At 54.3% G+C, this 22,500-nt stretch overlaps 3 protein-coding genes and 1 pseudogene across 3 annotated transcripts in view; 2 read left to right on the plus strand and 2 right to left on the minus strand.

Moving 5' to 3' along the window:
• Positions 1-5,493, plus strand: part of gtf2f1 (general transcription factor IIF, polypeptide 1) — a 50,252-nt gene extending 44,759 nt beyond the window's left edge. Inside the window, exons 9-14 of the mRNA XM_041235700.1 lie at positions 2,465-2,523; positions 2,908-3,048; positions 3,675-3,748; positions 3,947-4,091; positions 4,522-4,645; positions 5,178-5,493. Of these exons, the coding sequence (XP_041091634.1) occupies positions 2,465-2,523; positions 2,908-3,048; positions 3,675-3,748; positions 3,947-4,091; positions 4,522-4,645; positions 5,178-5,382 (748 nt within the window). The 3' untranslated portion in view covers positions 5,383-5,493. The remainder of the gene's footprint in view (positions 1-2,464; positions 2,524-2,907; positions 3,049-3,674; positions 3,749-3,946; positions 4,092-4,521; positions 4,646-5,177) is intronic.
• Positions 5,494-12,443: 6,950 nt separating this feature from the next.
• LOC121304482 (persephin) lies at positions 12,444-14,451 on the plus strand. The gene is made up of 2 exons (XM_041235646.1): positions 12,444-12,567; positions 14,102-14,451. Exons 1-2 carry the CDS (start codon positions 12,444-12,446, stop codon positions 14,449-14,451), a joined length of 474 nt encoding a protein of 157 aa, XP_041091580.1.
• A 1,673-nt stretch (positions 14,452-16,124) lies between these two features.
• alkbh7 (alkB homolog 7) lies at positions 16,125-19,931 on the minus strand. The gene is made up of 4 exons (XM_041235701.1): positions 18,773-19,931; positions 17,045-17,218; positions 16,806-16,930; positions 16,125-16,713 (listed from the first exon to the last, which is right to left on the minus strand). Exons 1-4 carry the CDS (start codon positions 19,067-19,069, stop codon positions 16,587-16,589), a joined length of 723 nt encoding a protein of 240 aa, XP_041091635.1. The 5' UTR covers positions 19,070-19,931; the 3' UTR covers positions 16,125-16,586.
• Positions 19,932-20,029: 98 nt separating this feature from the next.
• Positions 20,030-22,500, minus strand: part of LOC121304483 — a 4,629-nt pseudogene continuing 2,158 nt past the window's right edge.

The raw sequence follows: 22,500 nt of genomic DNA on the forward strand, positions 1-22,500 counted from the left end.
GGTTCGGGTTTGAGGTTGGGGTTGGTGTTGGAGGTTTGGGTTGAGGTTGGGGTTGTGTTGGGTTCGGGTTTGAGGTTTGGGTTGGGGTTGTGTTGGGTTCGGGTTTGAGGTTGGGGTTTGAGGTTGGGTTGGGGTTGTGTTGGGTTCGGGTTTGAGGTTGGGGTTTGGGGTTGGGGTTGGGTTGGGGTTGGAGGTTGGGGTTGAGGTTGGGTTGGGGTTGGTTGGGTTTGGGTTGGGGTTGGGTTTGGGTTCGGGTTGGGTTTGGGTTTGAGGTTGGGTTGGAGGTTGGTTGGGTTGGTGTTGGGTTTGGGTTTGAGGTTGGGTTGGGGTTGGGTTGGGGTTGGGTTGGTTGGGTTGGAGGTTGGTGTTGGGGTTGGGGTTGGAGGTTGGAGTTTGAGGTTGGGGTGGGGTTGGGGTTGTGTTGGGTTCAGGTTTGAGGTTGGGTTGGAGGTTGGTGTTGGAGGTTGGGTTGGGGTTTGAGGTTGGGGTTGGGGTTGGAGGTTTGGGTTTGAGGTTGGGTTGGGGTTGGGGTTGGGTTGGGTTTGAGGTTGGGGTTGGTGTTGGAGGTTTGGGTTGAGGTTGGGTTGGGGTTGTGTTGGGTTCGGGTTTGAGGTTGGGGTTGGAGGTTGGGTTGAGGTTGGGTTGGGGTTGGAGGTTGGGGTTGGGGTTGGGTTGGGTTTGGGTTTGGGTTTGGGTTTGAGGTTGGGTTGGGGTTGGGGTTGGGGTTGGAGGTTGGGTTGGGGTTGGAGGTTGGGTTGGGGTTGGGTTGGGGTTGGGTTTGGGTTGGGGTTGGTGTTGGGTTTGGGTTTGAGGTTGGGTTGGGGTTGTGTTGGGTTCGGGTTTGAGGTTGGGGGAGGGGGTTGGTGTTGGGGTTTGGGTTGGAGGTTGGGTTGGGGTTGGGGTTGGGGTTGGGTTTGGGTTCGGGTTTGAGGTTGGGTTGGAGGTTGGTGTTGGAGGTTTGGGTTGAGGTTGGGTTGGGGTTGTGTTGGGTTTGGGTTTGAGGTTGGGTTGGAGGTTGGGTTGGAGGTTGGTGTTGGAGGTTTGGGTTGAGGTTGGGTTGGGGTTGTGTTGGGTTCGGGTTTGAGGTTGGGTTGGAGGTTGGGTGTTGAGGTTGGGTTGGAGGTTGGGGTTGGGGTTGGGTGTTGGGTTGGGTTGAGGTTGGGGTTGTGTTGGTTCAGGGGGTTGGAGGTTGGGTTGGTGTTGGGGTTGGGGTTGTGTTGGGGTTGGGGTTGAGGTTGGGTTGGTTTGAGGTTGGAGTTTGGTTTGGGTTGGGGTTTGAGGTTGGGTTTGGGGTTGTGTTGGGTTCGGGTTTGAGGTTGGGTTGGGGTTGGGTTGGGTTGGTTTGGGTTTGAGGTTGGGGTTTGAGGTTGGGTTGGGGTTTGGGTTGGGGTTTGGGTTGGTGTTGGGGTTGGGATTGGTGTTGGAGGTTGGGTTGGGGTTGGGTTGGGGTTGGGTTTGGGTTGGGGTTTGAGGTTGGGTTGGGGTTGGGGTTGGAGGTTGGGTTGGGGTTGGAGGTTTGGGTTGGGGTTGTGTTGGGTTGGGGTTTGAGGTTGGGTTGGAGGTTGGGGTTGGGGTTTGGGTTGGGGTTGGAGGTTTGGGTTGGGGTTTGGGGTTGGGTTTGGGTTGGGTTGGGTTGGAGGTTGGGGTTTGGGTTGGGGTTGGAGGTTGGGGTTGGGTTGGAGGTTTGGGTTGGGGTTGGTTGGGTTGGGGTTTGAGGTTGGGTTGGAGGTTGGGGTTTGAGGTTGGGTTGGGGTTGGAGGGTTGGGTTGGGGTTGTGTTGGGTTGGGGGTTGGGGTTGGGTTGGGTTGGGGGGTTGGTTGGGTTGGGGTTGGGTTGGGGTTGTGTTGGGTTGGGGTTTGAGGTTGGGTTGGAGGTTGGGTTGGTGTTGGAGGTTTGGGTTGAGGTTGGGTTGGGGTTGTGTTGGGTTGGGGTTTGAGGTTTGGGTTGGGGTTGGTGTTGGGTTGGGGTTTGAGGTTTGGGTTGGGGTTGTGTTGGGGGGTTGGAGGTTGGGGGTTGGGGTTGGGGTTTGGGTTTGGGTTGTGTTGGGTTGGGGTTTGAGGTTGGGTTGGAGGTTGGGTTGGGTTGGGTTTGGGTTGGGGTTGTGTTGGGTTGGGGTTTGAGGTTGGGTTGGAGGTTGGAGGTTGGTGTTGGAGGTTGGGTTGGGGTTGGAGGTTTGGGTTGGGGTTGTGTTGGGTTGGGGTTTGAGGTTGGGTTGGAGGTTGGTGTTGGAGGTTGGGTTGGTGTTGGAGGTTTGGGTTGGGGTTGGAGGTTTGGGTTGGGGTTGGGTTGGGGTTTGGGTTGGGGTTTGGGGTTGGTGTTGGAGGTTGGGTTGGGGTTGGAGGTTGGGTTGGGGTTGGAGGTTTGGGTTGGGGTTGACCCAACCCAAACAGACGGTGGTTTAGCTGGTCCAGTAACAGCGGGGTCACTCTTCATGGAGTTCAGTCATGAAATTCTTTCCCTGCAGCTCTGAAGAGGATGAATCAGAGAAGGTGAAACCAAACAAGGGACAGAATGTGCCTAAAGGTGGGTAGGTGTGGAGTGGAGTGGAGGGGAGGGAAGGGGAGGGGTGTGTGTGTAGTGTTTGGAGTGGAGGTGTGTGTGTTCTGTGTAGTTTGCGTTTGACTGTGTGTGTGTGTGTTCTGTGTAATTTGTGTTTGACTGTGTGTGTGTGTTCTGTGTAGTTTGTGTTTGACTGTGTGTGTGTGTGTTCTGTATAGTTTGCGTTTGACTGTGTGTGTGTGTGTGTTCTGTGTAGTTTGCGTTTGACTGTGTGTGTGTGTTCTGTGTAGTTTGCGTTTGACTGTGTGATTGTGTGTGTGTTCTGTATAGTTTGTGTTTGACTGTGTGATTGTGTGTGTGTTCTGTATAGTTTATGTTTGACTCTCTCCGTGTCTCTGTTTCCCTCAGGGATCGACGAGGCATCGGACAGCAGCGAGGAGAGCGAGGAGGAGAAGAAAGAGGAGAAGGAGGAAGAGCAGGAGGAGGAGGAGGAGAACGAGGAGGAGGGCAAGAAGACTCCCATCCAGCAGGAGAAGAAGAAGAAGAAAGGTACAGGAGCCCGGAGGAGAGGCGCCGCAATCCGATTCCTATTAGAACCGGCCCGGAGGAGAGGCACCACGCGCTCCGATTCCTATTAGAACCGGCCCGGAGGAGAGGCGCCACACGCTCCGATTCCTATTAGAACCGGTCCGGAGGAGAGGCGCCGCGCGCTCCGATTCCTATTAGAACCGGCCCGGAGGAGAGGTGCCATGCGCTCCGATTCCTATTAGAACCGGCCCGGAGGAGAGGCGCCACGCGCTCCGATTCCTATTAGAACCGGCCCGGAGGAGAGGCGCCGCGCTCCGATTCCTATTAGAACCGGCCCGGAGGAGAGGCGCCACGCGCTCCGATTCCTATTAGAACCGGCCCGGAGGAGAGGCGCCACGCGCTCCGATTCCTATTAGAACCGGCCCGGAGGAGAGGCGCCACGCGCTCCGATTCCTATTAGAAGCGGCCCGGAGGAGAGGTGCCATGCGCTCCGATTCCTATTAGAACTGGCCCGGAGGAGAGGCGCCACGCGCTCCGATTCCTATTAGAAGCGGCCCGGAGGAGAGGTGCCGTGCTCCGAGCAGAGCAACGGAGCCCCCCCCTCCCTTTCACACCCACACACTGACCTGTGTGTCTCTCTCTCTCAGACAGCAGTGATGACTCGGACTCCTCGGAGGACAGTGATATTGATGGGGAGACGGCCTCAGCACTCTTCATGTTGGTGAGGAGGGGAGTGAGGGTTGGGGAGGCCCCTCCCTCAACCCCTCAACCCCTTCAACCCCCAACCCCCCCCCCCCCCCAGTTTAGGTCTCTCTTTGTGTTAGTGCTGCACTGTTGCGATGCACCTGCTGTCCCCGTGTCTCTTGTTCCCTGTGTCTCTCGCTCCCCGTGTCTCAGCGCTGTGCTTGTCTCCCTACAGAGGAGGAAGACTCCTCCCAAGAGGCCGGGGGGTAAAGGCTCAGCGGGGAGCTCTCGGGCCGGCAGTCGCCCCGGAACACCCTCCCTGGACTCGGGGAGCACCTCGTCCACACTGCGGGCTGCAGCCAGCAAGCTGGAGCAAGGAGGTAGGGATCCAGAAGAGCGCGGCCCGTCTCCCTGCTCCAGGTGAAGAGCGCGGCCCGTCTCCCTGCTCCAGGTGAAGAGCGCGGCCCGTCTCCCTGCTCCAGGTGGAGAGCGCGGCCCGTCTCCCTGCTCCAGGTGGAGAGCGCGGCCCGTCTCCCTGCTCCAGGTGGAGAGCGCGGCCCGTCTCCCTGCTCCAGGTGGAGAGCGCGGCCCGTCTCCCTGCTCCAGGTGGAGAGCGCGGCCCGTCTCCCTGCTCCAGGTGCTCCAGGTGGAGAGCGCGGCCCGTCTCCCTGCTCCAGGTGGAGAGCGCGGCCCGTCTCCCTGCTCCAGGTGGAGAGCGCGGTGTGCATGTGCGTGCCCGTGTGTGGAGGCTCTTTCGATCTTCACTGCTCGAGTGCTCTCTGACTCCTCATTGTGTTTCTCTGTTTGCAGGTAAGCGGCAGGGGGGCCCAGACACCCCCGCTGCCAAGAGGCTGAAGATGGAGCCGAACGCACAGAGCCCCTCCGGGAAATCAACCCCCCAGCCACCGTCAGGGAAATGCACCCCCAGCAGCAGGTAAGAAGAAACACGCACACGCACACGCACACTGACACGCACCGATACACACGCAGATACACACCGACACGCGATTGCTCGATGTGCTCATGTGTGCTCTTCTGTGGTGGCTATGTGTGTGATGTGTGTACGTGCTGTGTATGTGACATGTGTATCCCACGAAGGTGTGTGACTTGTGTGACTATGTGTGTGTGGGCATTTTAAATGAAACCGAACGAAGTACCCTAAATCCGTGTCCAGCACAAGAATAACACAGGTCACACTAAATCACACACACACACACACACACACACACACACACACACACACACACACACACACACTGGATTAGTTTCGGAGCTGCAGCTTTAGTGGTCTCTCCGAGTTTTAAAGATGCTAGATTTTAAAACCACAAAAACAAAAAAAAAAAAAAAAAAAAATAGTGCTATGAAAAAAAAAAAAAAAACAAGTCATAGAACGAGATTTAATAACAGTGTTCTCCTAAAACAACTGAATCTCTAACACGCCTCCCCCGCCCCGCCCCGCCCCGCAGCGATGTTCACCTGACCGAGGAGGCTGTGCGCCGCTACCTCATCCGGAAGCCCATGACCACGAAGGACCTGCTGAAGAAGTTCCAGACGAAGCGCACGGGTCTGAGCAGCGAGCAGACTGTGAACGTGCTGGCCCAGATCCTGAAGAGACTCAACCCGGAACGCAAGAGCATCGCAGACAAGATGCACTTCTACATCAAGCAGTGAGGAGAGGGGAGAGGCTGGAGAAACACCGCGAGACACCCCCCAGCACTGCAGAGCTCCGACCGGGAGCACAAGAGCTGCAGGTTTTTGTAAAATGCTAATAAAAATGAAATTAATAAGACCCCGGGCTCTTTGTGTTGTGTCTGTGGAGATAGAAACTAACCCTGCTCAAACTGCTGGCTCCTGATCATTGCAATATTAATAATAATACTAGACTTCACTGAGGGGAGCTCTGAACCCCAGGACTGGGTGCAGCAGCAGCAGCAGGGCTAGTGTGAGTTTCTAACCCTGCTCAAACTGCTGGCTCCTGATCATTGCAATATTAATAATAATACTAGACTTCACTGAGGGGAGCTCTGAACCCCAGGACTGGGTGCAGCAGCAGCAGGGCTAGTGTGAGTTTCTAACCCTGCTCAAACTGCTGGCTCCTGATCATTGCAATATTAATAATAATACTAGACTTCACTGAGGGGAGCTCTGAACCCCAGGACTGGGTGCAGCAGCAGCAGCAGGGCTAGTGTGAGTTTCTAACCCTGCTCAAACTCCTGGCTCCTGATCATTGCAATATTAATAATAATACTAGACTTCACTGAGGGGAGCTCTGAACCCCAGGACTGGGTGCAGCAGCAGCAGCAGGGCTAGTGTGAGTTTCTAACCCTGCTCAAACTCCTGGCTCCTGATCATTGCAATATTAATAATACTAGACTTCACTGAGGGGAGCTCTGAACCCCAGGACTGGGTGCAGCAGCAGCAGCAGGGCTAGTGTGAGTTTCTAACCCTGCTCAAACTCCTGGCTCCTGATCATTGCAATATTAATAATAATACTAGACTTCACTGAGGGGAGCTCTGAACCCCAGGACTGGGTGCAGCAGCAGGGCTAGTGTGAGTTTGGGAGGTCCTGCTGTCAGAATGGGTCTGGGACCGCGTTGCGTAGCAGTGCTCAAGGGGGGGGGGGGTAATTCTCTCTCTCTCATGGCGGGATATGTGGGGATGTTTCAAATGCCATGCTAATTCCACGAGAATGCTTCCCATTCAAGCCAACTTAACTGAGCCGTTCCGACCATTCCTGCCACCTGCCTCCCGGCTCGGCTCAGCCTGGCCTTTTATGGAGTCGGAGCCTCGCTGGAATCCCGAGGAAAATAGCTGGGAATTAATAGGAATTTAAACTGTTAAGAGTCCCTGGAGCCACGCCAATCCATCAAACCATCACTTTCCATCTTATCGGAAAATTAACCCATCCTCCCGAGAGAGAGCAGCGATCCCTCAGCACTTCACTGCTCCTCCCACACGGTTACACAAGAACAGGGACGCAAAGCCCTCCGAGACAACCGTCTCCCGCAGACCCCCTGCTTCAGGAGTGAGCAGAGACAGAGACTGAACCGCAAGACACACTGAAACACGACAGAACCCGAACCCTCCCGATAGCACTGTCTCCCGCAGACCCCCTGCTTCAGGAGTGAGCAGAGACAGAGACTGAACCGCAAGACACACTGAAAAACGACAGAACCCGAACCCTCCCGATAGCACTGTCTCCCGCAGACCCCCTGCTTCAGGAGTGAGCAGAAACAGAGACTGAACCGCAAGACACACTGAAACACGACAGAACCCGAACCCTCCCAATAGCACTGTCTCCCACAGACCCCCTGCTTCAGGAGTGAGCAGAAACAGAGACTGAACCGCAAGACACACTGAAACACGACAGAACCCGAACCCTCCCGATAGCACTGTCTCCCGCAGACCCCCTGCTTCAGCAGTGAGCAGAAACAGAGACTGAACCGCAAGACACACTGAAACACGACAGAACCCGAACCCTCCCGATAGCACTGTCTCCCACAGACCCCCTGCTTCAGGAGTGAGCAGAGACAGAGACTGAACCGCAAGACACACTGAAACACGACAGAACCCGAACCCTCCCGATAGCACTGTCTCCCGCAGACCCCCTGCTTCAGCAGTGAGCAGAAACAGAGAGACTGAACCGCAAGACACACTGAAACACGACAGAACCCGAACCCTCCCGATAGCACTGTCTCCCACAGACCCCCTGCTTCAGGAGTGAGCAGAGACAGAGACTGAACCGCAAGACACACTGAAACACGACAGAACCCGAACCCTCCCGATAGCACTGTCTCCCACAGACCCCCTGCTTCAGCAGTGAGCAGAAACAGAGAGACTGAACCGCAAGACAGAACCACATGACGGAGTGAACCGAAGTTCCAGCGGTGAGACTCAAACTCGAGGCCCGTCTCTCTGCTCCAGGTAAAGAGCGAGGCCCGTCTCTCCGCTCCAGGTAAAGAGCGAGGCCCGTCTCTCTGCTCCAGGTAAAGAGCGCGGCCCGTCTCTCTGCTCCAGGTAAAGAGCCCGGTCCATCTCTCTGCTCCTCTGTCAGTGTGTACAGTATCTCGCGAGGCCCGTCTCTCTGCTCCAGGTAAAGAGCGCGGCCCGTCTCTCTGCTCCAGGTAAAGAGCCCGGTCCATCTCTCTGCTCCTCTGTCAGTGTGTACAGTATCTCGCTTGTGAGTCGCTGTGTGTTTACCACACTATACATGGAGCTGCATTGCTCACATTGCAGCGTACCAGCGAGGGGGAGAGACAGAGTCTTTATCTGCAGGGCTGGTGCGTGACAGCGAGGCTCCCCACACTCAGATCTGCTCATTCTTCCCCTCCAGTAAATATTTTTGTGAAGGGACTCAGCCAGCAGCATTCCTGTGCTGTAAGCTCTGAGCACGATAGCAATGCAGACAGAGGAGTCTGGGGGTGAGAGAGACGCTCTGGGGTTGACAGCGCCGTTCAGGAAACAACAGCAGCACCATTCGGGCTTGATCAGTTTAACACCTCTCTGGAGAGGCGACCCTCACAGTATGCAATGCCCACGTTAGTTAGAGACACACCTAGAACAGGGGCTGCCGTTCTGGTCCCCTCACTGATACAGAGACAGCATTGCACTGGGGGAGGTGAGAGCAGGGCAGCTAGGCTGATCCCAGCTCTTAATGACAGGAGCACTGAGGACAGGGTAACACAATGAAATCTCTTCAGAGAGAGCAACAAGAGAAAGAGGGGAGGGTCTCATGGTCAGCGAGATTGATCCTGATTTTGTTCAACAATATATGTGTTGAAAAATGAAACGAATTGCACTAAATGCGATTCTGCTATAGCCCTAACCCTACCCCTAATGTTAAGGTAGGTAGGGGTGGGGTGTGTGTGTGATTAAGAAGTGATTTCAATGTTAATCTCAATATTTGAATTCTCTCCGCTGGCCCGTCTCTCTGCTCTTGTGCTGAATTCTTTCCACTGGTCTCTGTTAGCAGAGTGCAAGGCTGGTGTGCAGGTGTGACACTAATCCAGGAATGGGAAAACACCTGCACACCCAAACACACACATGCACGCACACACTACACACACACACACACACACACACACACGCTCTTTTCTCCCCTCCTCCCTTCTCTCCTCCCTTCCCCTCACTCCTCCCCTCTCCTCTCTCCTCCCCTCTCCCCTCTCCCCTCTCCTCTCTCCTCCTCGGCACATTTCTTCAGTTAGTGCTGGAATTCTCTGCTCGTGCTCCTGACCCTGGACGGAAGCTCTCATAACAGGGTTTGGGTTCAGCCTATAAATAGCATTCCAACTGATAGAGCAGAAAAACAAACAGACAAGAGAGGGGAGTAGCGAGTCTACAGGCAGACTTAACCCTCCGAGAGCTCTCTCACTGGCAGCGGCACAAAGCTGTGATCCCGGCAGCCCTGGGGTCAGTCACAGCGTGACAGGTCTCTGCAGTCACAGCAACTGCAGAGTCCTTTTAATTGTGCTTGTAATTGTAATTCCACCAGAGAGCAGAGCCACTCCTGTCAATCACTCAGCTCTGTGTCACACTCCTGTCAATCAATCAGCTGTGTCACACTCCTGTCAATCACTCAGCTCCATGTGCGTGTGTATCTCTGTGGGTGTATCTGTATCTGTGTGCGTGTGTATCTCTGTGTGAGTGTGTGTGTGTGTATCTGTGAGTGTATCTGTATCTGTGTGCGTGTGTGTGTGTGTGAGTGTGTGTGTGTGTATCTGTGAGTGTATCTGTATCTGTGTGCGTGTGTATCTCTGTGTGTGTGTGTGTGTGTGTATCTGTGAGTGTATCTGTATCTGTGTGCGTGTGTATCTGTGTGTGTGTGTGTGGTGTATCTGTGAGTGTATCTGTATGTGTGCATGTGTATCTGTGTGTGTGTGTGAGTGTATCTGTATCTGTGTGCGTGTGTGTGTGTCTGTGTGTGTATCTGTGTGTGTGTGTGTATCTGTGAAGTGTGTGTGTGTGTAAGGGTGTAGACACACGTAGACATAGACACACCTGACACATACCTAGACACAGCCACACACACATCTAGAGACACACACATAGACAGTGTGTGTGACAGTGTAGGGATTCCACACAGACCTGACTGGTGTACACGATACTGACCGGGCAGTAAATGTCCTTCTCCATCCGTTCTCGGTCTTGACGGACTGTCCGCCTTCTGACATATGGACAGAGACAGAGGTCGAGGTCTCCCTCTGCCAGAGGGAGAGGGAGACGGAGAAGGGATGAGGGAGAGGGAGAGGGAGTGGAGGCCCTCCCTCTCCTCCTCCCCTCTCTTCTCTCTCCTCTCTCTCCTCTCCCCCCTCTCTCCCTCTCCTCTCCTCTCTTCCCTTGAGAGTGGAAAGAATGTGATCTGGCTCCCTGTTGTCCTTGTCTGTGATTTACACTCGTCTCCAGTCCCTGACATGCTCACGCTATCCCGGGATTAGCCGACCTGATGGATGGGATATTCCAGGGGCTGACGTTCCTTCCACTTTCCACACGCTCACCTTCCAAAGACTGCTTCCCTCTCCCGCTTGTCCCTGTGCTTCCACTGCAGCTCTGGGCTCAGGGGCGAGGGTGCCCTGGCTGGACGGGTGACACAGCCTAGTGAAGGAACAGCAGAGGAGCAGAGAGAGGGGCCGCGCTCTCCACCTGCGCACAATATCATTGTGATGAGGAGCATCCTTCACACACACACTAACCCTATTACACAGCTTCAGAGGCTTCATTCAAGGTGTGCACGACCTGTGAAACATTCTGAGGTTGGGAGAGAGGTGTTAAATGTGTCCAATGAATCAAAATGGTTAGATTGAGTGAAATTGAGAGCTCAGGTAGAAGGAAAGCCAGAAGATGCCCTGCGATCCTCCAGGAGCTTCACTGCCCCTCTGCTCTTGAATAGATCATTAAGAGAGTCCCTGTTTCTGCACCTCGCTGCCCCTCTGCTCTTGAATAGATCATTAAGAGAGTCCCTGTTTCTGCACCTCGCTGCCCCTCTGCTCTTGAATAGATCATTATTAAGAGTCCCTGTTTCCGCGCCTCGCTGCCCCTCTGCTCTTGAATAGATCATTATTAAGAGAGTCCCTGTTTCCGCGCCTCGCTGCCCCTCTGCTCTTGAATAGATCATTATTAAGAGAGTCCCTGTTTCCGCGCCTCGCTGCCCCTCTGCTCTTGAATAGATCATTATTAAGAGAGTCCCTGTTTCCGCGCCTCGCTGCCCCTCTGCTCTTGAATAGATCATTATTAAGAGAGTCCCTGTTTCCGCGCCTCGCTGCCCCTCTGCTCTTGAATAGATCATTATTAAGAGAGTCCCTGTTTCCGCGCCTCGCTGCCCCTCTGCTCTTGAATAGATCATTATTAAGAGAGTCCCTGTTTCTGCGCCTCGCTGCCCCTCTGCTCTTGAATAGATCATTAAGAGAGTCCCTGTTTCTGCGCCTCGCTGCCCCTCTGCTCTTGAATAGATCATTATTAAGAGAGTCCCTGTTTCCGCGCCTCGCTGCCCCTCTGCTCTTGAATAGATCATTATTAAGAGAGTCCCTGTTTCCGCACCTCGCTGCCCCTCTGCTCTTGAATAGATCATTATTAAGAGTCCCTGTTTCCGCGCCTCGCTGCCCCTCTGCTCTTGAATAGATCATTATTAAGAGAGTCCCTGTTTCCGCGCCTCGCTGCCCCTCTGCTCTTGAATAGATCATTATTAAGAGAGTCCCTGTTTCCGCGCCTCGCTGCCCCTCTGCTCTTGAATAGATCATTATTAAGAGAGTCCCTGTTTCCGCGCCTCGCTGCCCCTCTGCTCTTGAATAGATCATTATTAAGAGAGTCCCTGTTTCTGCACCTCGCTGCCCCTCTGCTCTTGAATAGAATTAAGAGAGTCCCTGTTTCCGCACCTCGCTGCCCCTCTGCTCTTGAATAGATCATTATTAAGAGAGTCCCTGTTTCTGCGCCTCGCTGCCCCTCTGCTCTTGAATAGATCATTATTAAGAGAGTCCCTGTTTCCGCGCCTCGCTGCCCCTCTGCTCTTGAATAGATCATTATTAAGAGAGTCCCTGTTTCTGCGCCTCGCTGCCCCTCTGCTCTCGAGGGCTTTGTTGCTGTTCCCTTTCCTCTGATAGGTACAGATTTCCTCATTTTCTACACTCCCATCATTCATGTGCTGTTTGTGATTGTGAGCAGCCTTGGAATTTCCATTCAAATCCCTTTTGGCTTCTTCCCCCCCCCGCCCCCCGCCCTGTTAACCCTTCGAGGGGCAGAGTCCGTCTCTTCAATATGCAAACATGTCTGCATCCCATCTCCCTGACTCTTATCTGCACAGCTGTTTGATGCCAGTGTGCCTCTCTGCCTCTGTGTCTCTGTCTGTCTGCAGTGTCTGTGACGGAGTGAGGGAGGGGGAGAAACAGAAACTCGTTTCCACGAAGGGGTTCCGGATTAACCAGGTATTTTCCACAATCAGAATGTCTTCACTTTCTTAAAAAAAATGTTTTATCCGTCTGCCACAAAAATAACAAAATGCATGAAAAAAAAAGAAAAAAATTTGTGTGCAACTCTTTCTGAAAATGTGAATCGGCACCTCTCCGTCCCGCCCCTATCAGCCCCAGCTCTGCTCTGGTTTTGACGAGGAGGGGCGAGTGGAGGGTTAACACTCACCTTGGCGTGATTGAGCAGGCATCCCCACAGCTCAGGGGTGGAAGGGTATAAAAGAGGGGACCGGGCTCCTCTCTCTCACACTCACTCTCTCTCCAGGACAGATGAAGATGAGGCTTCTTCTCAGCGCCGTGATCCTGCTGGGCTGCCTGCGGAGCAGCCGGTCCCAGGGAGGAGAGGGCAGGGAGCGCAGAGGCAGAGCAGAGGCACTGGGCTGGACAAACTCACTGCTGGGTAAGGAGCGAGCGTCCGTCCGGCCGTCTTTATTTAGTTCTTCTACAGTCTTTCGCGGTGAATCGTCACCTACGTTAACATGATAAGGTGTTTTTGGTCTGACTTGTAAAAGGCTAGGTGTGTGTGTGTTTGTGTCAGCGAGTGTATATATTATATATATAGTACACAGTAGGGTGATGTATTTTCCCTTCACAATACATCTGCTAAATGATAAGAATGTGTCTGCAGTCCTGTTTTGAAGCACAGCGAGACGGGCCCTGCCTCACGCTTTGTGGTGGATCACTCCAAGGCGTTTTATTCCTCAGTTTGGCCTCCATGTTTAGTCACTGCTTTTTATTGACTGCCTGGATGATGCTCTTCTATTGAGCTGGAGCCTCATTCACACACATACAGCTACAGCCCAAACTAGAGAGACAGAGACTGGGAGAGGCAGGGAGAGAGACAGGGAGAGAGAGAGGCAGGGAGAGACAGACAGACAGACAGAGAGACAGGGAGAGAGAGAGGGAGAGGCAGGGAGGGACAGGTAGAGAGACAGAGACTGGGAGAGGCAGGGAGAGAGACAGGGAGAGAGAGAGAGAGAGGCAGGGAGAGACGGACAGACAGACAGGGAGAGACAGGGAGAGAGAGAGAGAGAGTCAGGGAGAGAGAGAGGCAGGGAGAGATGGACAGACAGGGAGAGAGACAGGGAGAGAGAGAGAGAGACAGGTAGAGAGACAGAGAGAGAGAGAGGCAGGGAGAGACGGACAGACAGACAGGGAGAGACATGGAGAGAGAGAGAGAGAGACAGGGAGAGAGAGACAGACAGACAGAGAGAGAGAGAGGCAGGGAGAGACGGACAGACAGACAGAGAGACAGGGAGAGACAGGGAGAGAGAGAGAGAGGCAGGGAGAGACGGACAGACAGACAGAGAGACGGAGAGACAGGGAGAGAGAGAGAGACAGACAGACAGAGACAGGGAGAGGCAGGGAGGGACAGGTAGAGAGACAGAGACAGAGCGACAGGGAGAGAGAGAAAGGAGGGATACTGTTTAGTATTAATTATATATATATATGTTTTGTTTGTCTTTATGTATTTTAGTCGGCTATATCATGTATGTGCTTTGGCAACACAATTCTTTCTATTGTCATGGGTCTGCAGCCTCTCAACTCTTTCACACGGGGGGGTCTCGCTCTGCAGCCTCTCGTATTAACCCTTTCACGCAAGGGGGGGGGTCTCGCTCTGCAGCCTCTCGTATTAACCCTTTCACACGGGGGGGGGTCTCGCTCTGCAGCCTCTCGTATTAACCCTTTACGGGGGGGGTCTCGCTCTGCAGCCTCTCGTATTAACCCTTTCACGCAAGGGGGGGGTCTCGCTCTGCAGCCTCTCATATTAACTCTTTCACGCAAGGGGGGGGGTCTCGCTCTGCAGCCTCTCGTATTAACCCTTTCACGCAAGGGGGGGGGTCTCGCTCTGCAGCCTCTCATATTAACCCTTTCATCCCCTGCTCTGGAGGCTCCGCCCCTAACACCGCCTCTCTGCTGTTGTGTTTTGGCAGAGCTGCAGCGAGGGGCTCCGGGGGGAGCGGACGGGCTCCGGGGCCGGGCCCCCAGGTCTGTGGAGGAGTGCAGGTTGCAGACCCTGCTGCTGCAGGTTCGAGAGCTGGGCCTGGGATACGACTCGGAGGAGACGGTCCTGTTCAAGTACTGCACTGGGGGCTGCCCTCGCACCCGCACCAACCACGACCTCGCCCTGTCTGCGCTGCTGCAGCGCCGCGCCATCCACGCCCATCACAGCGCCCCTTGCTGCCGGCCCACGCGCCACGAGGACGTGGCCTTCCTCGACTCTGCATACCAGTGGCACAAAGTGGAGCAGCTGTCTGCCGCAGAGTGTGGCTGCGTGGGCTAAAGCTGGAGGGGAGGAGGGGAGGACATGCTTTCTCCTTCCTTCTCTCTCTCTATATAGAAAACATTTCAACTAGATACCTTTAAAAAAGAAAAACGCTCAAAACGTTAGCCATGAATATACTCAGTTTTTTGGAGAATAGGGGGTGCGTGGGCTGAGCAGAGGGCAGGACTTGGGGAGGGGGGGAGGCTGCCCGCCACACGGCCCGAAGGAGCTGAAACCTTTAGATGCTCTCTCGCTCGCTCTCTCTCAGGTGGCTGTGAGTGTCAGAAGCCATCCTAACTTCTCGTGAGAGACAGAGAGGGAGAGAGAGAGAGACAGACAGAGACAGAGAGAGCTCCTTCACACAGGTATGCCAGCAATGCTTTGATCTCTCTCTCTCAGAGCTGTGTGTGTCTGTATTAAAACCCAAGGCAAAACACTTTATTTATGAAGTTATAAATTATTTATTTATTTGGAAATCTGCTTGTTGATGCTACTTCGTAATTTATTGGCCTTTATTGTGCTTTATTTTTTGTTTCTATTTAAAATTCCTGTTTTTTTTTTTTGAATAAACTAAAAGAAAATTAAAAGCACACACTCTAGTCTTTTATTGAAGACCCTACTACGCCCCCTGGTGGACTGTTCCATGCATTTCTAACTTTGTGTAAAACAAGGCTTCCTACCTTCTGTGCTGAACTCTACTCTACTCCCAGCATGCCCTCTCGTTCCTCTCTCTGTGCTGAACTCTACTCCCAGCACGTCCTCTCGTTCTTCTCTGTGCTGAACTCTACTCCCAGCACGCCCTCTCGTTCTTCTCTGTGCTGAACTCTACTCCCAGCACGCCCTCTCGTTCTTCTCTGTGCTGAACTCTACTCCCAGCACGCCACCTCGTTCTTCTGTGCTGAACTCTACTCCCAACACGCCCTCTCGTTCTTCTCTGTGCTGAACTCTACTCCCAGCACGCCCTCTCGTTCTTCTCTGTGCTGAACTCTACTCCCAGCACGCCCTCTCGTTCTTCTCTGTGCTGAACTCTACTCCCAGCACGCCCTCTCGTTCTTCTCTGTGCTGAACTCTACTCCCAGCACGCCACCTCGTTCTTCTGTGCTGAACTCTACTCCCAGCACGCCCTCTCGTTCTTCTCTGTGCTGAACTCTACTCCCAGCACGCCCTCTCGTTCTTCTCTCTGTGCTGAACTCTACTCCCAGCACGCCCTCTCGTTCTTCTCTGTGCTGAACTCTACTCCCAGCACGCCCTCTCGTTCTTCTCTCTGTGCTGAACTCTACTCCCAGCACGCCCTCTCGTTCTTCTCTCTGTGCTGAACTCTACTCCCAGCACGCCCTCTCGTTCTTCTCTCTGTGCTGAACTCTACTCCCAGCACGCCCTCTCGTTCTTCTCTCTGTGCTGAACTCTACTCTCTCGTTCTTCTCTGTGCTGAACTCTACTCCCAGCACGCCCTCTCGTTCTTCTCTGTGCTGAACTCTACTCCCAGCACGCCCTCTCGTTCTTCTCTGTGCTGACTCTACTCCCAGCACGCCCTCTCGTTCTTCTCTCTGTGCTCTACTCCCAGCACGCCCTCTCATTCTTCTCTCTGTGCTGAACTCTACTCCCAGCACGCCCTCAGACAGACAGACAGAGAGACAAGCTTCAAACACTAAACCACGCAGTGCGAGAAGAAGCACGCCAGGGAAAGAGGAGAGAGACACACACAAGATTTATTTGAGCTTCCGGATCAACATTCTTTTTTTTATAAACAAGTATCTAATATATAATATATAATATATAATACATAATATATGAAATAATTCTTCTTTCGAAGCGACCACGTCGATCATTCAGCACGGGGAACAAAAAATTAAAAAAAATGGCAAGAAACACAGGAATACTCAATCACAAGAGAGACAGAGAGAGAGAGAGGCACGTCTCACGCTCACCGCAGAGACACGGTCCTTCCAAGTGTCCTCCACTGTGTCTCAGTTTGTCCTCCAGCACTGCAACGGTACATAAAAAAAATCTCCAAAGCTGCATTGTGTCGTGGGTACAGGTTCAGAGCATCAAGAACGAAATCAGGATTCAACAAGCTGGACCGCGCAGAGGAGTCCATCAGCACAGGGGGACACAGCGCAGTGAACAGGCTCGCTCTCTCCACATCGCCCCCTTCAGGCCGCGCTGGGAAGACTCCTGCAGATCACAGAGACGCGTCGGCCCCGGGGCACCGCCACCCCTCCGAAATAAGAGTCTCCCGCCCTCAGGACCTGGTGAGTGAAGAGGTAGCGAGCTGCACCCCTGGGGAGGAGCGGAGAGGGAAAGGGGGGGTGTCAGCAGCCTGGCTTCATTTCAACGATCCGCTATCCGGAGCGCTGTGCCAATGACCTCACCTGAGGATGTAGAGAGAGCGTCTCTGCAGCAGCAAATCCACCCAATCTGATTGGTTCTGCTCGCTGACCAATCGCATCACACTGGGAGAGAGCAGGCTGAGCCCCGCGATGGTGCTGCCACAGAACTGAGAGAGAGGAGAAGACAGGAGAGGAGAGAAGAGAGGTTTCATCATAGCCTCTTCTGACATCTCTATTGCGGTGTTTCACAAAAGTGGCTCTGTGGGGCGAGGGACAGTTACCTTGACGCTGTCCACGTGGGGTTTGATGTAGCCCTCCTTGTCCACGTCCAGCACGTGGACCGGGCCGAGCTGGGGGGTCCCGGGAGGGAAGGCCGTGTCCCGAACTCTCTGCAGGGTCTCTGAGTTCCTCTCACTCCAGTGGGAGCGCTCAGTCTCCCTGTATCCGTGGATAGCCTGAATCAGGAACAGAAACAAACACAGAAAATGACATCCTCTCTCAGCTGCGCTCTCCAGCACAGTGAAGGACCTCAGCGTGAACAGAGCCATCCTCTCTCAGCTGCGCTCTCCAGCACAGTGAAGGATCTCAGCGTGAACAGAGCCATCCTCTCTCAGCTGCGCTCTCCAGCACAGTGAAGGACCTCAGCGTGAACAGAGCCATCCTCTCTCAGCTGCGCTCTCCAGCACAGTGAAGGATCTCAGCGTGAACAGAGCCATCCTCTCTCAGCTGCGCTCTCCAGCACAGTGAAGGACCTCAGCGTGAACAGAGCCATCCTCTCTCAGCTGCGCTCTCCAGCAGTGAAGGATCTCAGTGAAGGCTCTCCATCTCAGCGTGAACAGAGCCATCCTCTCTCAGCTGCGCTCTCCAGCACAGTGAAGGACCTCAGCGTGAACAGAGCCATCCTCTCTCAGCTGCGCTCTCCAGCACAGTGAAGGACCTCAGCGTGAACAGAGCCATCCTCTCTCAGCTGCGCTCTCCAGCGCAGTGAAGGATCTCAGCGTGAACAGAGCCATCCTCTCTCAGCTGCGCTCTCCAGCACAGTGAAGGATCTCAGCGTGAACAGAGCCATCCTCTCTCAGCTGCGCTCTCCAGCACAGTGAAGGATCTCAGCGTGAACAGAGCCATCCTCTCTCAGCTGCGCTCTCCAGCACAGTGAAGGATCTCAGCGTGAACAGAGCCATCCTCTCTCAGCTGCGCTCTCCAGCACAGTGAAGGATCTCAGCGTGAACAGAGCCATCCTCTCTCAGCTGCGCTCTCCAGCACAGTGAAGGATCTCAGCGTGAACAGAGCCATCCTCTCTCAGCTGCGCTCTCCAGCACAGTGAAGGATCTCAGCGTGAACAGAGCCATCCTCTCTCAGCTGCGCTCTCCAGCACAGTGAAGGATCTCAGCGTGAACAGAGCCATCCTCTCTCAGCTGCGCTCTCCAGCACAGTGAAGGATCTCAGCGTGAACAGAGCCATCCTCTCTCAGCTGCGCTCTCCAGCACAGTGAAGGCCATCCTCTCTCATCCAGCACCTCTCTCAGCTGCGCTCTCCAGCACAGTGAAGGATCTCAGCGTGAACAGAGCCATCCTCTCTCAGCTGCGCTCTCCAGCACAGTGAAGGATCTCAGGAGCCATCCTCTCTCATCTCAGCTGCGCCCTCCAGCACTCGTGAACAGAGCCATCCTCTCTCAGCTGCGCTCTCCAGCACAGTGAAGGATCTCAGCGTGAACAGAGCCATCCTCTCTCAGCTGCGCCTCTCTCAGCTGCGCTCTCCAGCAGCACAGTGAAGGATCTCAGCGTGAACAGAGCCATCCTCTCTCAGCTGCGCTCTCCAGCACAGTGAAGGATCTCAGCGTGAACAGAGCCATCCTCTCTCAGCTGCGCTCTCCAGCACAGTGAAGGATCTCAGCGTGAACAGAGCCATCCTCTCTCAGCTGCGCTCTCCAGCACAGTGAAGGATCTCAGCGTGAACAGAGCCAGAGTTTTTAATAAATAACTTCATGTTTGTAATTCTCATGGACCCACGTTATCCCAGTGGTCGAACTCATATCGCTTCCTTTTCAGAACCGGCTCCAGCTCGTCCAGCAGCTCCCGCTCCTCTTCCTCGCTGATGAAGTCCTCTCTCACCTCCACCTGCCCGGAGACGAGCTCCAGCACCGCCGGCCCCGAGCCCACCACCACCCGCCGTCCCACAGCGCTCCGGGATCGGCTACTGCTCAAAGCGAGTCCCGAGGCTCCGAGGCGAGACTTGGGCCGCCCGGTCGAGCGGAACAGGGCTTTGAACCGCACAGGACTCGACAGCAAAGAGAAACAGGGTCTCATGTCGGTGAGAATAAAAAGACGAGCCCGGTTTCGCGTACTTGTCGGCGTTTTGTTTTGCTCAAGTCGTTCGTGTCCGGCGTACACTCGAGCTGTGAATTGTGGGAATTGGGTGCGGTACCGACTCTGTCCACACGAGGGAGACAAAAACCATGACAGTGAATTCTGAACAGCATGAACTCATGAGAGACGCCGCAGCGCTGCAGCGTGCGATGCAATGCAATGCAGAGAGCTGACAAATGCAGCAGGTTTTACTGTGTGCCATAAAACACGAGGCTGGACTGGATTCTGCAAAAGAAGCTTTTATTAAAGAAAACGGTGTAACCGCAGGAGAGCGTCGCAGCGCTCCCGTCCCTGCCGTGACCGACGCTGAGCAGCTCTCTCAAGACATTGCACAGCAGCCAGAACTACGATAAGAAATGCAGTTCCAATATAACATTACACAGTACTAACAGCTTACAAAAACCGAGAGAGGAGAGGAGAAAGGAGAGGGAGAAAGAGAGGGGAGAGACAGAGAGGGTGGGAGGAGAAGAGAAGAGACAGAGAGAGAGGAGAGACATGAGAGGGGAGAGAGAAGAGAGATCTGTGCCTTCAGTATGAAAGCCATCTCCCCCATACAGAACACAGGCCCATTATTAAAATCAAAGGAGGAGTCGTACTGGATTCAGCTACAGGAGACTCTCAAAGCCAGATTTACTGGGTCTGCGTTTCCCCCGGTCTGATGGGTTTTCTCACACGGCTGTGTCGGTTGGGTTACAATCACACAAGTCTTGGCAAGTGAATGAATTGCTGTTGTGTAGTTGTCTGGTTGTGTGGTTGTGTAGATGTGTGGTTGTGTAGCGTTGTGGTTGTGTAGCTGTGTTGTGTGGTTGCGTAGATGTGTTGTGTGGTTGTATAGATGCTGTATTGTTTGTAATCAGTGTTCTTGATCCAGGCCTACAGTTGAACGCATGAACTTTGAGATTATTTATTTATTTATTTATTTTTTAATTGTTGGGAAACGTTGATTAAATGAAAGATCTTGCTTGAGGTGTCTGTCCGAGTCGTGAACTTCGTCGAGTCGGGTCTTCATCGCTTTGGTGTCGGTTCACTTCAGAGTTCACGGGTTTTGTTGACCTCACCCCTTCTGAGCCATTAACCAATCAGCACCACCGCCTCAGGGACTGGGAGCCAATGAAAGCCAGCCTGTGTTGATCAGGGCGCTTGGTTTATGGAATGTCTATGCTGGCCCCTCCCCTTCCTCCTCCATCACCAGTGACTCCTCCCCCCACAGCTGGACACTCCCCTCAGAGGCAGTCAGGAGGCGGGGCTCCGTGGGGTGGAAGGACAGTGATTGGACGACGCCCTTCCCAACAGACACGCTGAGAGACAGAGAGCCCTAGAAACAGAGAGAAAGAGAAACAGTGAACACAGCGGCAACATCTGGCATGAGATAATGATGCTACCAGAACATCGGCATGCAGGGAGTGTGCGTGTGCCAGTGTGTGTGTGTGTGTGTGCATGCGTGCGTGCGTGCCAGTGTGTGTGTGTGTCCCAGTAGCACAGTGCGAGTCTCACCTGCACCAGGTCCCAGTAGCACACTGTGCGAGTCTCACCTGCACCAGGTCCCAGTCCCAGTAGCACCCAGTAGCACTGTGCGAGTCTCACCTGCACCAGGTCCCAGTAGCACACTGTGCGAGTCTCACCTGCACCAGGTCCCAGTAGCACACTGTGCGAGTCTCACCTGCACCAGGTCCCAGTAGCACACTGTGCGAGTCTCACCTGCACCAGGTCCCAGTAGCACACTGTGCGAGTCTCACCTGCACCAGGTCACAGTAGCACACTGTGTGAGTCTCACCTGCACCAGGTCCCAGTAGCACTGTGCGAGTCTCACCTGCACCAGGTCCCAGTAGCACACTGTGCGAGTCTCACCTGCACCAGGTCCCAGTAGCACACTGTGCGAGTCTCACCTGCACCAGGTCCCAGTAGCACACTGTGCGAGTCTCACCTGCACCAGGTCCCAGTAGCACACTGTGCGAGTCTCACCTGCACCAGGTCCCAGTAGCACACTGTGCGAGTCTCACCTGCACCAGGTCCCAGTAGCACACTGTGCGAGTCTCACCTGCACCAGGTCCCAGTAGCACACTGTGCGAGTCTCACCTGCACCAGGTCCCAGTAGCACACTGTGCGAGTCTCACCTGCACCAGGTCCCAGTAGCACACTGTGCGAGTCTCACCTGCACCAGGTCCCAGTAGCACACTGTGCGAGTCTCACCTGCACCAGGTCCCAGTAGCACACTGTGCGAGTCTCACCTGCACCAGGTCCCAGTAGCACACTGTGCGAGTCTCACCTGCACCAGGTCCCAGTAGCACACTGTGCGAGTCTCACCTGCACCAGGTCCCAGTAGCACTGTGCGAGTCTCACCTGCACCAGGTCCCAGTAGCACACTGTGCGAGTCTCACCTGCACCAGGTCCCAGTAGCACACTGTGCGAGTCTCACCTGCACCAGGTCCCAGTAGCACACTGTGCGAGTCTCACCTGCACCAGGTCCCAGTAGCACACTGTGCGAGTCTCACCTGCACCAGGTCCCAGTAGCACACTGTGCGAGTCTCACCTGCACCAGGTCCCAGTAGCACACTGTGCGAGTCTCACCTGCACCAGGTCCCAGTCACTGTGCGAGTCTCACCTGCACCAGGTCCCAGTAGCACACTGTGCGAGTCTCACCTGCACCAGGTCCCAGTAGCACACTGTGCGAGTCTCACCTGCACCAGGTCCCAGTAGCACACTGTGCGAGTCTCACCTGCACCAGGTCCCAGTAGCACACTGTGCGAGTCTCACCTGCACCAGGTCCCAGTAGCACACTGTGCGAGTCTCACCTGCACCAGGTCCCAGTAGTACACTGTGCACTCCCATGCACCTCCCAGGAGCAGCTCACTACGTGGGTGTCCCTCTCGCTCAGGCAGCACTCCAGCTTGTAGCGGCTGTTCTTGTGACCCTTGTACCTGAACGGGGAGGAGGAGGTCAGAGGTCACAGTAGTGTTGTACTGTGTGTGAGGGAGTCTCTGTGTGCAGTAGTGTTGTATTGTGTGTGAGGGAGTCTCTGTGTGCAGTAGTGTTGTATTGTGTGTGAGGGAGTCTCTGTGTGCAGTAGTGTTGTATTGTGTGTGCTGTAGTGTTGTATTGTGTGTGAGGGAGTCTCTGTGTGCAGTAGTGTTGTATTGTGTGTGAGGGAGTCTCTGAGTGCTAGTGTTGTATTGTGTGTGAGGGAGTCTCTGTGTGCAGTAGTGTTGTATTGTGTGTGCAGTAGTGTGAGGGTGTGTGAGGGAGTCTCTGTGTGCAGTAGTGTTGTATTGTGTGTGCAGTAGTGTTGTATTGTGTGTGAGGGAGTCTCTGTGTGCAGTAGTGTTGTATTGTGTGTGCAGTAGTGTTGTATTGTGTGTGAGGGAGTCTCTGTG

The sequence above is a fragment of the Polyodon spathula genome, chromosome 38 (assembly GCF_017654505.1).
Source record: "Polyodon spathula isolate WHYD16114869_AA chromosome 38, ASM1765450v1, whole genome shotgun sequence".
Classification (NCBI taxonomy): Eukaryota; Metazoa; Chordata; class Actinopteri; order Acipenseriformes; family Polyodontidae; genus Polyodon; species Polyodon spathula.

Excerpts from the sequence above, each read along its gene's own strand:
- LOC121304482 (XM_041235646.1), top strand. The coding sequence starts at position 12,444 with ATGAGGCTTCTTCTCAGCGCCGTGATCCTGCTGGGCTGCCTGCGGAGC. Across the intron at positions 12,568-14,101 it reads CTGGACAAACTCACTGCTGG|AGCTGCAGCGAGGGGCTCCG; the intron begins GTAAGGAGCGAG and ends GTGTTTTGGCAG.
- alkbh7 (XM_041235701.1), bottom strand. The coding sequence starts at position 19,069 with ATGAGACCCTGTTTCTCTTTGCTGTCGAGTCCTGTGCGGTTCAAAGCC. Across the intron at positions 17,219-18,772 it reads AGTTCGACCACTGGGATAAC|GCTATCCACGGATACAGGGA; the intron begins GTGGGTCCATGA and ends TTCCTGATTCAG. Across the intron at positions 16,714-16,805 it reads CGCTCTCTCTACATCCTCAG|GGGTGCAGCTCGCTACCTCT; the intron begins GTGAGGTCATTG and ends GCTCCTCCCCAG.